Raw genomic sequence first — 16,031 nt, 5'->3', positions numbered from 1 at the left:
TTCAACAGTAGTGATTTATGTAGTAGGTTAATTTGAACCATAATGTGAAGTCTAGCAGTCACATGATGGGCTGACAATATGGTTTTTTAAAAATCATATAACATTATTCCAGATGAATTTTCCATATTGCCAGTAAAAGGTGAGCTTTAAATGAGACCATAATAGACATTGACAAAAATGTGTCTATTGATATAAATTTATGGAATAAACATATATGGCACATATGCACAGATAAAAACACATACATTTGTGTTAGGTTATTTCTATATAAACATGTGGAATCTTGCACACTCATAATCTCACACACCAAGAAAAGTGGAGATCACATTTGAGATAACTGCAGTATAGAATGTCATTGTTGTTTCAGCATACTTGTTGTAACATGGATACCTTTGCACCTTTTAAGTCTACGTGAATAGAAATGTAGCACACTAAAGTGGAAAAGTTCTCTGGTATAATTTTACAGAATGTTTTCTTTTTAAATCCAGACATTAAGTAGATTTATTTATGCATGTAGGTAGTATGCATTTATGGTAGTAGGAAACAAATGACCTCTTTTTTTTTTTTTTTTTGTCAGTCGTGGGGCTTGAACTCTGGGCCTGGGCGCTGTCCCTCAGCTCTTCAGCTCAAGGCAAGCGCTCTACCACTTGAGCTACAGCACCACTTCCCATTTATGGTAGTAGGGCTTGAACTCTGGGCCTATAACTTTTTTGCTCAAGGCTAGTGCTCTACCACTTGAGCCACAACTCCATTTCTGGCTTTTTGGAGGATACTTAAAGACCAGAGTCTCAAGGACTTTGCTACCTGGGCTGCCTTTGAACTGTAATCCTTAGATCTCAGCCTGCTGAGGAGCTAGGATTTATTATAGGCATGAGCCACAAGTGTCAGGAAAGTGGATATATTTATAGGATATATTGTGATTGGTTTAACATGTGCATACTGATTGTTATGATCAGACAGGCATTTCTCTAAGATCTTTGTTATACATAGGTGGTTTGTGGTAGAAACATTCAAAGTAATCTTCACTTGTTATTTGGAAACATTCAGTTACTCTCCAACAAGCTCTAATACTATGCTCTATAGAACATTAGAGTTACTCTTGTGTGACCTCTGGTCTCTACTTATTTATCCATCCCCACTCTACTTCCCTATACATAACCCCTAACCTGTCACTGCTCTTCTCTCTTGTACTTTTTTGAGATCAACTTGAGCTACCACATCAAAATCAGTGTATTTTCCAACATTATATTGAAACTTTGAATTTCCTTATTGATTTTTTTTTGGGTCAGTTATGGGTCTTGAACTCTGGGTCTGGGCAATGTCCCTGTATTCTTCAGCTCAAGATGAGTACTCTACCACTTTGAGCCACAGCACTACTTCTGGCTTTTTTCCGGTTTTCTAATGGTTAATTGGAGCTAAGAGTTTCACAGACTTTCCATTCCCGGACTGGCTTTGAATTGCAAAACTCAGACCTCAGCCTCCTGAGTAGCTAGAATTACAGGCCTGAGCCATGGGCACCTGGCCCTTATTGATTTCTTTATCAATCCTCTGATTTTCAAATGACTGTCAGTTAATTTGCATGGTTTTTTAAAAATAATTTTGAATGTTCTTTTTTTTTTTTTTGTCGGTCGTGGGGCTTGAACTCTGGGCCTGGGTGCTGTCCCTGTGCTCTTCAGCTCAAGGTGAGCACTCTACCACTTGAGCCACAGCGCCACTTCCAGTTTTCTAGTGGTTTATTGGAGATAAGAGTCTCACAGACTTTCCTGCCCGGGCTGGCTTTGAACCGTAATCCTCAGATCTCAGCCTCCTGAGTAGCTAGGATTACAGGCATGAGCCACCAGCACCTGGCTTGAATAATCTTTCTTTGGTAGGAACAGATAATGATGCTTCTAACTTCTTGTGGTCAAGACTATATCTCCTTGTAGGTTTAATGATATTGCCTTGTAGGTTTAATGATTTTGGTTTAATAGAAGCACATTGTCCTGTATTGTGTAACTGTATCTTTACAAATATTATTTTTCTTTATTTCACATATTCTCATAATTTTCTGTCCTTCTGTATGTTTTTTCCAGTGTTTGCTGCAGTCTAATTTTTCTTACATTAAAAGCTGCTCGTCCTTGTTTTGTTTTATTGTTTGCCAGAAATATATTCTTACATTCCTCTCTTCCATACTAGTTTTTTAAATCAGTCCTTACTATTGAAATAAATATTTAATAGGCAGCATATCATTGGGTCAGGGTTTTTTTAATTTAATCGTTTAAGGCAATTGAGCAGGCTAATCCAATATACCATAAGGTTCTGATTGATCAGGAAAAAAAAAACATATTGCTCACAGTCTCTTCTCTTTCTTTCATGTGTCCTTGTTCCTTTTCTTGTTTATTTTTGTGATCTGGTGGCTGCCACTATAGATCAAGAATGATTCTCTTGTCTTTTGTATCCCTGGTCTACAAACTTACCCTATATGACTGGTAGTAAAGACACAATGAGTGACAGTAAGGAAGTGATTGGAAGACTTGATAATCAGTTGTATCTGTGTAATTCCAGTACCTACAACCTAAATTTCAACTTGAAATAAAGGTCCCCATGTAAAGGTTCAATTCTAATAAACCAATGAATGAACTTCATCTTTACCTATCCTCTGATTTTAACTACTCCTATGTAAAGCATCTTAGGAAATGACAGTTTCATGTGGGTTTTTTAAATTAACCTGTTCAGATTTAAAAGTTGTGCTGGTTATGTGTTATGCCTGAGTATATATTCTGATCATTCCTTATCCTGAAAGAATTGGCAGTAGCACCTGCTGTGGGATCTAGTATTGAAATATGAGTTAAAATCCAAGAATATTCTAAGTATACCTGTAAATGCATACATATATATATACATATTCTCACATACATATTTCTAAAGACATAATGAGAAAAATACCCACCTACACACATACACATATAGCAAAATGTTAAACAAGAGTGGTGGAGCAGTGTAGCACAAGCATAAGACCCTGGCTAATAGGATATATGGGTAGGAATATCATGGACTGATACCCATACCCTGTCAAAACAAGAAGCCCTATCCAAAATATATCTAAGCACAAAAGGAGTGAAGTTTTGCCTCAAACCTAAAAACTTTGCTAGAAAGGGGACAGCCTTTGTTCACACTCTGATACTGACACTAGAAATAAATAAATAAATAAAAGAAAAACAAAAAAAGAAAAAAAAAAAGAAAAACAAGTAGAGAGAGGGGGAAAATGGAGATGTGTGTTGTCTCTTGGAAATTTCTCAGGCCTTTGACACCACATCTAATTTTTTGCTCTGAGAGATCTGTGATTAACTTTCTTCCTCCTGTAGAACAAATAGAGTAAGAGAGAAACAGGTCATGAGCAGTATGCTTTTTCTAGGGAGTATGTTGGTTACTCTTTGTAGCAACCTTTTACAAATGGAGTTAACTAAAGAATAGAATCCTTTTGGGAGCGAAGAAATAATATTGGATAAAGAGTAGTAGAGCCCTAAACACAAAAGGTCAAAGATCACACATAAAGAATCCTTTATTCAGGACTATGTCATCTTGTGAAACTGGGTAGCCTAAGCCTTGTTTATGAGGAGTTCTGCTACCTAAAGAGTAGTAGAGCCCTAAACACAAAAGGTCAAAGATCACACATAAAGAATCCTTTATTCAGGACTATGTCATCTTGTGAAACTGGGTAGCCTAAGCCTTTGTTTATGAGGAGTTCTGCTACCACAAGAGGCTGGTTCTCAAATCAAACCCATTTTCCATTTTTAGAATTCTTGATTCAGGCCTTTAGTGCCTTGATCTTGTGGGATGGCATAAAGACTCTTAGGATGGTGATCTTCAGGAGCTGTTGCTTAAAAATAATTCAAAAGGGATTTGTACTTAGACAACACATTCAAAATGGGGAAATAAATCACAGAAGACTAGCATTATTTTCATTTAGCTGTAAAAGACTTTAAAAGACTTTTCCTAGACAGAATAAATCCATTAGAAATCTATAAAATTTGACATCTGTAAAAGAAATGATGAATAAACTTTTAAATAACTGATTTACGTGAGAATAAAGTTTCTTTTTTAATTAATTTCATTGTCAAAGTGACATACAGAGGGTTACACTTACATATGTAAGGTAGTGAGTGCATTTCTTGTCAAACTTGTTACCCCTCCCTCACTTTTTTCCCACTTTTCCCTCCCTTCAGAATTCCCCCCCCTCAGTTGTACAGTTCATTTCCAACATATTGTCTTGTGAGTATCACTGTTGCATTGGTTCACCCTTTGTCCTTTGTCTCACCATTTTGTTATTCCCCTTCCCTAATTCAGATAAACTCATATACAATACCCAGAGTACCAAAATCAAATACAGTGACAGCAGGAGATAAACCACAGAGAAAAAAACACAAAAGAAAAAGGAAATAACATAGTACATTAAAAACAAGAAGAAGAAGAAAAACCTCTTGTTGCCATATCTTAGAGTTTATTCACTTAGCATCATCTTATTGGTCTTATGTACATAGCTATTGAGCCTATTAAAGCTTCTAAATTTTTAAGCTGCAGAATAATTTGACCTAGAATATTAAGTATTAAAAGTCCCATGATAACTGACTACATGTATGCTTACATTCTATAGGGTGATTTCATGTGACTATTTATCAGTATACGAAGAAGAAATCAATGATGGAAGGTGAGATAAAATGAGTCTATGATGTATATAATTATATAGATATGTATTTATGTTCATAGATACAACGTAAAGTTAGAATTGAAACTTTATATACAAATAGTCCATATACTTGTGTCTGTAAAAATAGTAATGGTTCACATTCAGAAACAGCAATAGACCTGCATAGGGGCATTTATTAAAAAGTTATTTTCAAGTACCGTGGCAATACAAGATCTTTGACACTGTGCTTAAATCCAGAAAGATCTGAATATAACTTCTTTCTGAATATCACTTCTTCTGAATATTTCTTCTTTAGATTAAATCAAGTAAGAAAGGAACAGGTCATGAGACATATGTTTCTTCTATATTTAGTAACAATCCTAAGAAAATACAAACTTTCCTTTTAATGAGTCTGTTATAGAAAGGACCAGAGGACAAAAGTGTTTGGTTGGGAGTAAAACATAGTAGATATGGAGCAAACAGAGGATCAACCATTAGATATCATGCATATGTTCTTCATTACCCAGAGTTTTGTCACTATGTGAAGCTGGTACCCAAATCCTCAGTATGCAGAGGTCTGCCACCATGAAAGGCTGGCTTTCAACCCACACCTGCTACACATTTTTCAGGGCCCCTGCCCCAGGTCTGGAGTCTGTTTAAATTGTATAAGAGCAGGAAAGATATTTATGATGTTGGACATAAGGAATAACAGGTTCTGGAACTTAACTATCCAGAACTTAGATAGTAAAGATGTGTACCTGTACAATACAATTGAATTGAGGGAAGCAACACAGTAAGTGTAGACTCTGCTTTAATTTGGATGTAAACACCTGAATAGAAAGGTAGAGTTGTTAAGAAGTTAGCAGACCAAATATGTCCATTCCAAATCCCTACAACTCACTTCTGTGGAAAATGGTTGACAAGTTTCAAAGTAATTGATTTGTATGAAACAAAGGTTCCAATAGTTTCTATGCTATATAATAATTTGAATCAGAATTTGCAGTCTAGGAAGTCATGTGATGTCTTACTATGTGCATTTAAAAATCCTACGCCCTTCTACCTATGCATTTTCAACAATACCTGGTGATGGGACTACCAGTGGAATGTGAGCTATAAATAAGCCCACATTCTATATGGAAAGCTGAGAAGTTGAGATTGGGTGGAATGCAGTTGGGCAGTCCAGATAGAAAAGTTCACTAGATCCATTCTCAATGAATGCACTGCAGTATGTGTTTGTTGTACAAGCTTTAAAACTATAAGCTTTAAAATGATAAACTACTGTGTAGAATATACTCTTGTCTTTTGAATCGTGATGGAAAGAACAAGTCGTGGGGGAAGTCTTCTTGCTCCTGATGCTTATTAGTTGAATAGTAATTATAACTAATTGGAACCCAAACTGACATGGTTTCTTTCCATATTCCTTCTAATCCTTTAGCAAGGTATCAACGAAAGCCAAGGAAATTCATCCAAGCGAAGCGACAATTAAAACGTAAGATAGAAATTTAAAATGCTGTGTGTGTTTGTGTGAGTGTGTGTGTGTATGTGTGTGCGTGCAAGTAGACAATCAAATCACTGCAGTGGCATCCATGTAAACAGATTTCCCTTGATAATATTCTTAATATTTTCTCATGATGTACTCTTGTACTTTGATGTCTTTTAATTTAAAGTATGTAGCATGAGCAAGCTTCTGGGTCCAATCAAAACCACAAAGAAGGAGAAGGGAAAAGGGAAAAGAAAAGCGAAGATAGGAAGGAAGGAAGAAAAGGTAGAAGGTGTGGAGGAAGGAGAAGCAAGAAGAAGAGAAGAAGGGGGAAGGATGAGAGAGGGGAAGCATTATTATTGAGGGAGTCTTCTTATTCCTAGAGTTTGTCACTCTTAGTTACTGCATGTGATCTTTCCTGGAGATACCAAGGGCGATTTTTTTTAATTTAAAAAATTGTCCTTAGTTAGCTATACAAAGGAGTCTCAATTTAGTTAGTTTATTTGAAGCCAGTAGGGTATAGAAGAAAACAGGAAACAAAGCCTTTAGCAGAAAACAATGAAGCTAAGAATCCTAGAAGTCTTCCTTCCCCAGCCTCAGTGCTGGAACCATGTGAAGTGGGTGCCCCAAGTCTAATCCCTTCAGCAGACTGGATGGAGCTCCTGGCTCACAACTGTGGTCTCTTGAACCGATGAGGGCAGAAAGGACAGTACTCAAGGTGAAGGCGAGGAAGGTGAGGGATTTAAGAATCAGGAATCTGGATGGATCAGGGGATCTGTACCTACAAACCGCAGCTGATTGAAAAGACAAATCAAAATCTTGCCACTGTCCTTTGATTCCATTGTGAGCAGTGCAGCATAAGTATTTACAGTTAATTCTTTTCATTAAAAATAAAAAGATTTAAGCCAGGTGCTGAAGGCTCCTGCCTATAATCCAAGCTATTCAGGAGGCTGAGATGTGAGGACTGCAGTTCAAAGTCAGCCCTGGTTGGAAAGTCCATGAGTTTCTTATCTCAAATTAACTAGCAAAATGCCAGAAGTGGAGTGGTAGAGTTCAGGCCTTGATCTAAAAACTCAGGGACAGTGACCAGTTACTGAACTCAAGCACCAGAACTAGTAATGAATGAAATAAATGAATGAATGAATTTTCATCTCTGTGAGGAACAAAGCTACAGCCATTCCAGTTACTGATGCTTATTAGCTGTACATAAATTGTATCTAATTTTAACCTTAAAGTTAAGAATAAATCTTGTAGTATCTGACTTTATGTTTTTGAAATATTTTAGAACTTCTTCTTAGGAGTTCATATCAGTGTCTGATGGTGCGGCTGCCAGCACAGATAAGACAAACATAAAGGAACTTATTTATTATTTATGTACATATTCACATAAACATAGCACAATGAATTGGCCCCTACATATTCATACAGATTTCTCTTTCTGTCACTGTTTTTCTCCTTCTGTCTCTCACTTGCAATTTAGTGGTGCTCAGTTTGAATTTGGGGTGGTAGGTAAGAGGTCTACCATTGAGCCATGCCTTCAGCATATTTTACTTTAGGGATAAGGTCTTTTTTGCATGTACCACTAGGCCTGCCTTATTGGATAAGATGGGATCTCAGAGATTGTTTTCCCTGTCTGGCTGTAAATCATAATCTTTCTGCCTCCTGAGTAACTCTAAACATGGATTTGAGCCTGAATTTGAGCATGAATTTGAGCCTCCTTCCTTTTTTTTTGAGACAGATTATCACCATGTAGTCATGCTGCTCTGTCAAACCTCCAACCCCAGTCTTCTGAATCCAAGGATTATAGACATCCCAGCTTTACTCATTACATTTTGACAAGATTAAAATGGCTATTCTAGAATATATGATATGCTGGTGTCCAAATGACAGGGTTACATATCAAGTTTTAAATATCATTCAGTTTTGAGGATGGAAAGAGTATTTAAAAGATGTACTTCACTCATAACCTGACATATGGACTTGAATCTTCTTAGTACACTACTTAACAAAAAAGATCAATTGACTTATAATAAGAATAGTTATAAATTACAAAGTCACATGGCTAAAAAAATTTATATCTGGAAACTGAAGTTAAATTTGAAATGTCAAATGAAAATACTGACACTGCTTTTAAATTCACTGGTAAAAGTCATGAAACTTTTATAGAAGCTAATCTTCATTAAAACATACAAGCTAAGCAACTGATTTTGATATAAGTTAAGGCCAACATGCACATGAACTGTGCAGAAATTGTAGCTAATTTGAATAGAATTTGATTAGTCGTATGGTGTCTGAGTATGTTTTTAAATGCTTTAAATACTTTTTAATGTTTTTTAAAAAGTATTTTTAAATGCCTTCCTTATATGAATATTTATGTAGCAGTACCCTGTGACAGACTTCTTGACCAAACATGATACAAGTGTTTTATATATACACACGTGACATGTGTATACAAATACCCACATACATACCTCAGTGTATGAGCCTATATACATATTCACAGATAAAAGAGACTAAAATGTAGACATTTCTAAAAAGTAGAAAGTTACCCAAAAAGGGCAAAACATGTTTGACCATTGTTTCTAGGTGGACATTATATGGGATAAGAATGACATGTGCAAACAAACTGAAGTTGAACTTTAATAAACTTCAATAGAGAATAGAGAGAGAGCGGGGGGGAGGGGAGAAAGAAGAGAGAAAAAAAGAGAGGAAAGAAAGTATACCTTTCTAGCAAAGACAAAACACACTAAAAGTGAAAAGATAGAAAAAGTTATTCTAAGAAATGGAAATTAACCAGATATAAAAGTACTCATATCGGGCAAAGAAAATTTCAAAAATTATGAGATAGCAGTCATTTCATATTGACAAAGGATACCATCAAGAGGATATAAAAAAGATCAGTGCACCCAATTTCATACAACGAGCACTACTGTATATAGAAGCATAGATAGACCTCTTAATTATCTCGACCCCTGCAAAAAAATCAACAAGGAAACTTCATAATTAACTGACAACATGGAGCAAATGGAAGCAGACATCTGCAGTTACAGATTAAATGTCAACCCAAGAAGCTTTCTCCAAAGTAAATAATATTTTAGGGCACAGAGGCAGTATTACTTTCTTTTTTCTTTCTTTTCTTCTCTCTATTACTGTATGGTAACTATATAAAGGAAGGCTTAACACATATAAGCAAAGGTTATATTCCTGTTTCTATCATGTCTGAATGGAACTAAACTAGAAATAGGCATCAAGATAAACTACAGAAAATGTTGAAATGCATGGAGATTGACCAAAATATTTTTGATTGATTTGTGGGTTATTGAAGAATTAAGATTCATCTATAAAATATGGTTACCCATTAGATTTAGATTCAGTAGGAAAGAACTGAACTCTAGTCATTGTTTAATGACATGTTAAATTTCTTATTTTAAATTCAATTTTTAAAGGTCAACAAATTTCTAAGATAAAGTATAGCTAATTAGAACTAAAAATCAAGTCTATAAAATCATACAGTGTCTGACTATATGCTTTGTTTCTATCTTTTAGCATACTCTCATCTGATTCCACAATGGAATCTGTGGAAGAAGACAGAAGTAAATGGTGAGTAAATATACATATGCTTTCACACACACACACATGTGCATTTATATGTATATGTACATATATGTGTTTAAAAACATAAATATTTACACATGCATGAAAGCATATTTACAGAAAAAAACAGATTGAGAATTCATTGGCAGTATTGGTGACAATGAAGTGTCTTTGATACTATTTTTCTAAGGTCCTTTTGTTGTAATATCCATAGGTACCTTTCTATCTTAGTTGTCTGGAGAAAAAAAATCTCATAAGAATGCTTTTTACTCCTAAACTGTGATAGTAGCCAAAAATTCTAAGAGAGTATGATAATGTCTGTATGAGGTAAGAGAGGAGGGAATTGTGTGTAACACCTGTGGGCAGGAAAAGTAGCACCCTTAGCAGAAATAATGGAGTTAATAGACCTGGCATCTGTCTCTCACCCACCAAAGCTCTGCCACCATGTGAGGCTGGTATCCCAAATGCAAACCCAGTATAATGGTGAATAGAGTCCCAGTCCTCTCCGCCATCCCCCCCATCCAAGGCAGGGAAAAGACACCCATGAAATGTGGTAAGTACAGGGTGGTGGAGGGACTTGTGAATGAGGAAATTCAAGAGGGAAAGGCTGATGGATACCTATACACTCAAGTTGAACTTCAAAATAAATTTAATCCAAAATGCTGTTACACATATTAGCCAGCTGCAGCAATAAAAAGTTGAACTTCAATTTTGATTCTTGATGCTGTTACAGTAGCACTTCAGAGGAGGCTCAAGATTATCTACACATCATAGGAGACTTAATTGTAGATAAAAGTTGTATACTACTTTGTAAATAGCTACTCAATGTACAAGTTTTTAGAGTTCAACCCCTTAGAAAATATAGAGTAATTGTATGTATTTTAAACAAAACATCTCTAAGTATTGTTATTTTTTATCCTAAACACTGACCTGAACAAAATGACCTCAGTAGTCTTTAACTCCTATGAGAGATTGGTGTATCTCTCTGGCAAAGAGTATATTATCAGAGACTACTGACTGATACATGTAAACACACACACATATATATACAGTATATAAATTAATACTTATGACATATAAAGTTTATGTATATGTACATATAGAGAGAGAAAGAAAAAGTGATTTTCACAATTAAGTCTTGGAAATAACCATGGGAAAAGGAGTTTTCTGGATAAAGAGTCTAAAATTCTTTCTTAAAAATTTTATACTTCAGATTTAAGGAATTTTTATTGTTCAGATAATTTTTCATGTCACTCTTCCATGTAACAAACTTCTAATGTTATATTTTGGCCTTGTTGGCAACTAAATAGTCCAAAATAGATGATGGTGATGAATATGTTGCTGCCACACACGCACACACACACACACACACACACACACACACACACAAAATGAGTAAATCAGTCTGATGTTGGAGGAAGAGAAGGAGCCATTGATAGATCCCTTGTCTTAGAAAAGCAGGGCCATTACTGAGGCAAAAAGCAGAACTATAGAAAGATACCAAACGTATGGAGGTTATAAACACCAGTGACTAATTGTACAAACGAGTACAACAAATCTACTCACAAATAGTTTCTGTAATTTAAAATTTGAAAAACATCATAGACAGTAATTTTAATACAAAATTTTAATAGAAAAATTAGAATGTTACTCTCAATAGTAGCCTTTCCTCATTTTTCCTAGACATCTTTGGATTCAGTTCTGTGAATTTTTGTTTGTGAGCAATTTTTACTTTCTTTTAGGTAATCTTATCTGGGAAACTTCCTAGTGCACTGATTCAATAGTTTTGCATGTGAACACTAACTATATTCTGAAAAAGCACTAAACTGCAGATAGGCTGAAGAGACTTTTGCTTCTCCCTACATTGGTTATTTAACCACTCACCAACTTGTGTCAGTGTTACAGAGAAGATTTGTACAATATTGGAGAATAGAAAAAGCTATTAATTATATGCATTGCTTTTGAATCCTGCTACTTTGCTGAAAGTCTTTATCACATCTAAGAGGTTTTTCTTGCTGGAATCTTTCTGGTCTTTTAGATATTGGATTCCAACATCTGCATAGGAATAATTAGATTTCCTCTGTTCTGTTGGTATCCCCTCTTTTCTTTATCTTCCCTTACTACACTGGATAAGATAAGGAGCATTATTGTAAATGAGGGTGGAAATAGGAACACCTCTGCCTCATTCCTGACTGTAGAAGAAATGGTTTCATTTTTTTCCGATTTCATACAATGTTAGCTACAGGCTTTTCACAGATAGTCTTTATTGTTTTGAGATGTATTCTTTCTATTCCTAGTTCTTTCAGGACTTCTATCATAAAAGTGATGTTAATTTTTGAGAAAAGCATTTTCTGCATCTGTTGAGATGGTTATGCGATTTTTGTCCATTGTTGTTTATATTAACTTATTTGCATAATTTGAGCCATCTTTACATCGCTGAAATGAAAAAGACAGTGATCATAGTAGTGTATGACAATTTTATATTGTTGAATTTGGTTTGTAAGTATTTTATTGAGAATATATGTGGCTACACTCATCAGGGACATTGACCTGTAACTTTTTTCTTGTGACTTTACTTAGTTTTGGTATCTGATGATATTGTCTCATAGAATGAGCTTGGTAGCATTCTTTCCCTTTCTAGATAGTTTGAGAAACATTAAAATTAGTTCTTTAAAGCTCTGAGAAAACTCAGTAGTGAATCTGTTTGGTCCTGGACTGTCTTTCTTGGCAGACTCTGTTACAGTTTTAATTTCATAGCTTGTTACAGATCTGTTTAGGTGTTTTGTATCCTATTGATTTTAATAGGCCATATGCATTTACAATTTACCTGGGTTCTTTTTTTTTGCAGATTTTTCAGTTTATTAGAATATAGATTCTTATGCTTTCTTTGAAGCTTATTTTTGGTGGTTGTTAGGCTTGGCTAACGTTGCCAATCCTGTTTATGTTTAAATGACCCTACTGTTCATTTTATTGAGTCTTTATATTGTTCTTTTGGTGTTAATTTTATTAATTCTTTCCTGATGCTTATTATTTCTTTCCACCTATTTTGTTTGGTATCCTGTCTTGAATTTCAAGAGCTTGAGATGCATCATTAAGTTATTTATTTGAGATTTCTCTTGAGTTTTTTTAAATGTAACTATTCAAAACTGTGAACTTCCTTTTTAGCACTGTCTTTGCTCTACCCTAACGGTTATAGTAAACTTTGTTCATTTTTATTTGATTTAAGAAATGTTGTGGGCTGGGAAGGTGGCTCAGTGGTAGAGCGCTTGCCTTGCATGCCTGAGGCCCTGGGTTTGATTCGAAGCACCACATAAGCAAAAAGAAAAAAGCCGGAAGTGGCGCTGTGGCTCAAGTGGTAGAGTGCTAGCCTTGAGCTGAAGAGCTGAGGGACAGCGCCCAAGCCCAGAGTTCAGGCCCCATGACTGGACCCAAAAAAAAAAAAAAGAAAAGAAATGTTGTATTCCATCACTATTTCTCCAGTCACCCAACTGATCATTAAGAAATATATACATTGCTTGGTCTCTACATGCTTGAATATTTTCTGTAGTTTCTTTTGTTGATGATTTCTAGTGTTTCATTGTGATTTTGAAAATTAAAGAAGTTATTTTAATTGCTTGTATTAAGGTTTTCTTTAGACACTAAAATGACATCTACTCTGGAGAAAATTCTCTGAGCTATTTACAGGAATGTGTGGAAGAAGGGATAGAATATTCTGTAGATGTCTGTTAGTCCATTTAGTAGATAGTGTCATGTAATTATGAAGTGTCCTTGTTTTTTAGCATAAATTAAAAGTAAAAATAAAAGTACTTTCTTATTTTCTATTAGATTATTTTATTCCTTTCGTTTTTATTGAAACTTCTAGTCTATTTCTAATTGTCCATGCTTCTATCTTAATATCTTAATAATTATCCATTTTCTTCTTCATCAGTAGCTAGAACTTGTACTTCTGAAAGACAGAAAATGTTAGCTGATTTTACTTCTGTCTTAATTTTTTTTTACTTTTAAGAAGTTGTAAAAGGAGTTGCTATTTAACAAAGCAGTTTGGGAATGTGGCACATTTTTATCAATGACACCCCTTCAACATTCCCATCTATCCTTCCCAACCTTCTCTTACTTTTCTTAGTTTTGTGTCTTTATTACATGCTTGACTGCATTCTCTCCCTTTTCTTCTCTTCATTAAACACTGAATTTTGTGAGAAACCCCAAAGTCCTCTAATAATATATTGAGTTTTAGTGGTATTGTACTGGTGTTTGAATGCAGAACCCTGTTTTTGCTAGATAGATGTATCTACCACTTGAGGTACATCTTCACCAACTCCTTCTTTGTTTTTCCTCCTTGTATTATTATTATGTTGTTTACCTTTGCTTTTAGAATGATTATTTGCATTTCCACCTGGTACATCTGATGCTCCATTAAATACTCTTCATTTATTTTGTATTCCTGAATTTCTTTTGACCCCTTTCCTCTGTAAGACATCTTCCTTATGCCTGCCTCTTCATTTTGATTCCTTCCTGTTGGGTTGAGTACAGCTTTGGATTAATTGCTCTTAAGAGCACAGGTACAGGGGCTGGAAAGGTGGCTCAGTGGTAGAGCGCTTGCCTTGCATGCATGAGGCCCTGGGTTTGATTCCTCAGCCCCACATAAGCAAAAAGAAAAAAGCCAGAAGTGGCGCTGTGGCTCAAGTGGTAGAGCGCTAGCCTTGAGCTGAAGAGCTGAGGGACAGCGCCCAGCCCAGAGTTCAGGCCCCAGGACCGGACCAAAAAAAAAAAAAAAAGAGCGCAGGTACATGGCTCAAATGCTTTGAGTTGCTACATATTGAAGTAGCTGTCTGTTGCTTCCAAATAGGAACAGAACTTTTTTTGTCTACAAGGCTAATAAGTCACAATTTTTATCCTGTAACCTGTACAGACAGCTTTATATAGGCACTCTTTAACAATAACCAGAAGAGAGACTGGAGGGGCCAGAGCTGCCTCCAAGTCTCTCCTCTGTGCCTGTCACATATGGTTCTGTATTGTCACCCTGTTAGGCAAGTTCACATTTATTATAACACTTCTTTGTTTCCCAGAGACTCAACTGGTGTGTGCGATCAGAGAGGGCTTATAGTGAGGGACTAGAATTCCTGGGGGAGATAATTCACCTCTTGGGCCAGCTTGGTCCCTGATCCATCGCCTTAGCATACCAAGCCAGGATAAAGATAGTAGGAAATAGGCAGTAGGCCGTAGGAGAGAGGAGATGTAGGGGAAGTAGGCAGTAGAGAGGAGATGTAGGGAAGATTAGAATTGGAAATTCCCTGTATCTCAAGTTAACAGTATTCTTCCATGAGCGGCTTTGCCACTGCCTCTGTTCTCAGTATCCATTTCACAGTCTTGGGCACAGGCTATATGGGCATTGTCTTGGAGTTTGTTCCACTCGGAGTAGAATTTTGGTCCCTTGTTGGAAGCCTCAGCAGGGTAATGGTGCATTGTTTCCAGCTATGTGATAAAATAGTCATTACTTCCCAGTCATTATACAGGCTCTCCCTCTTTGGATTAATGGGAAAAGCCCAGTCTCTAGGGTGTTTTTATTTGAAATATGTTTTACTAAAACATCTTACCTGTAAGGTTCACTTTGCAACCCTAAGTGGAAACCTTTACATACTAGACATCTGTCTCAAGAGATGACGATTAAAAGACAAAGACCCATTTACTGCCCATGTTTATCTCTGGTGTCTCTGATTTCATTGCTGTGGGGAACGGGTCTGGCTAAGGTATGATGACAATTTGTTCATGGAAGAACTGACATCTGAAAGCAGCTCCCTTCTACCACATGTACACTAGTTGAGGCTTCAAGTCTAATTCTACCATAGTGTCAGAGTTAGAACTGTATGCCCAAGGGAAATATTATTGTTTTCCACATATATTATGGCTATGAAAGTGAAAACACATGAAACAGAAATGTAAAGATTTCAGATATTAGTAAAAAAATCATTTTGTTATAAAACTGCTCAACAATTTCCTTTTAAATGGATACTTATATTTAAATTGATTCTTATAGAGGCCTTTGCTTTTCAGTTAAACTCATCTGTGTTAGAGAAACAATATGTGATTGATTTCATTTTTATTAATTTTTACAACAGTGATCCCAAGAAGATTTTACGTTTCATTATGACATCCCTACCTTTTCGGTATGTGAGATTCTAGAAATACAAGCAATGAAATATGTGTATGTCATTTAGTATCAATATTTGTAATGGCAATGCATCTGAAAAAGTCAAAATGGAACAAAAAGAATTTTCACTGTCAAGGTGTTGC

The 16,031-nt window shown here is 35.7% G+C and overlaps 1 protein-coding gene across 1 annotated transcript in view; it reads left to right on the top strand.

Moving 5' to 3' along the window:
- Window positions 1-16,031, top strand: part of LOC122112508 (phosphatidylinositol 3,4,5-trisphosphate 3-phosphatase TPTE2-like) — a 98,272-nt gene that overhangs the window by 44,507 nt on the left and 37,734 nt on the right. The window contains exons 17-20 of the mRNA XM_042685305.1: window positions 4,634-4,687; window positions 6,102-6,155; window positions 9,693-9,746; window positions 15,857-15,904. Coding sequence (XP_042541239.1) covers window positions 4,634-4,687; window positions 6,102-6,155; window positions 9,693-9,746; window positions 15,857-15,904 — 210 coding nt within the window. The remainder of the gene's footprint in view (window positions 1-4,633; window positions 4,688-6,101; window positions 6,156-9,692; window positions 9,747-15,856; window positions 15,905-16,031) is intronic.

The sequence above is a fragment of the Dipodomys spectabilis genome, unplaced genomic scaffold (genome assembly GCF_019054845.1).
Source record: "Dipodomys spectabilis isolate Male_0828 unplaced genomic scaffold, ASM1905484v1 ptg000095l, whole genome shotgun sequence".
In the NCBI taxonomy this organism is placed as follows: Eukaryota; Metazoa; Chordata; class Mammalia; order Rodentia; family Heteromyidae; genus Dipodomys; species Dipodomys spectabilis.
The sequence above is the reverse complement of the archived record's forward strand: the minus strand, read 5'-3'. Positions and strand labels throughout refer to the sequence as shown.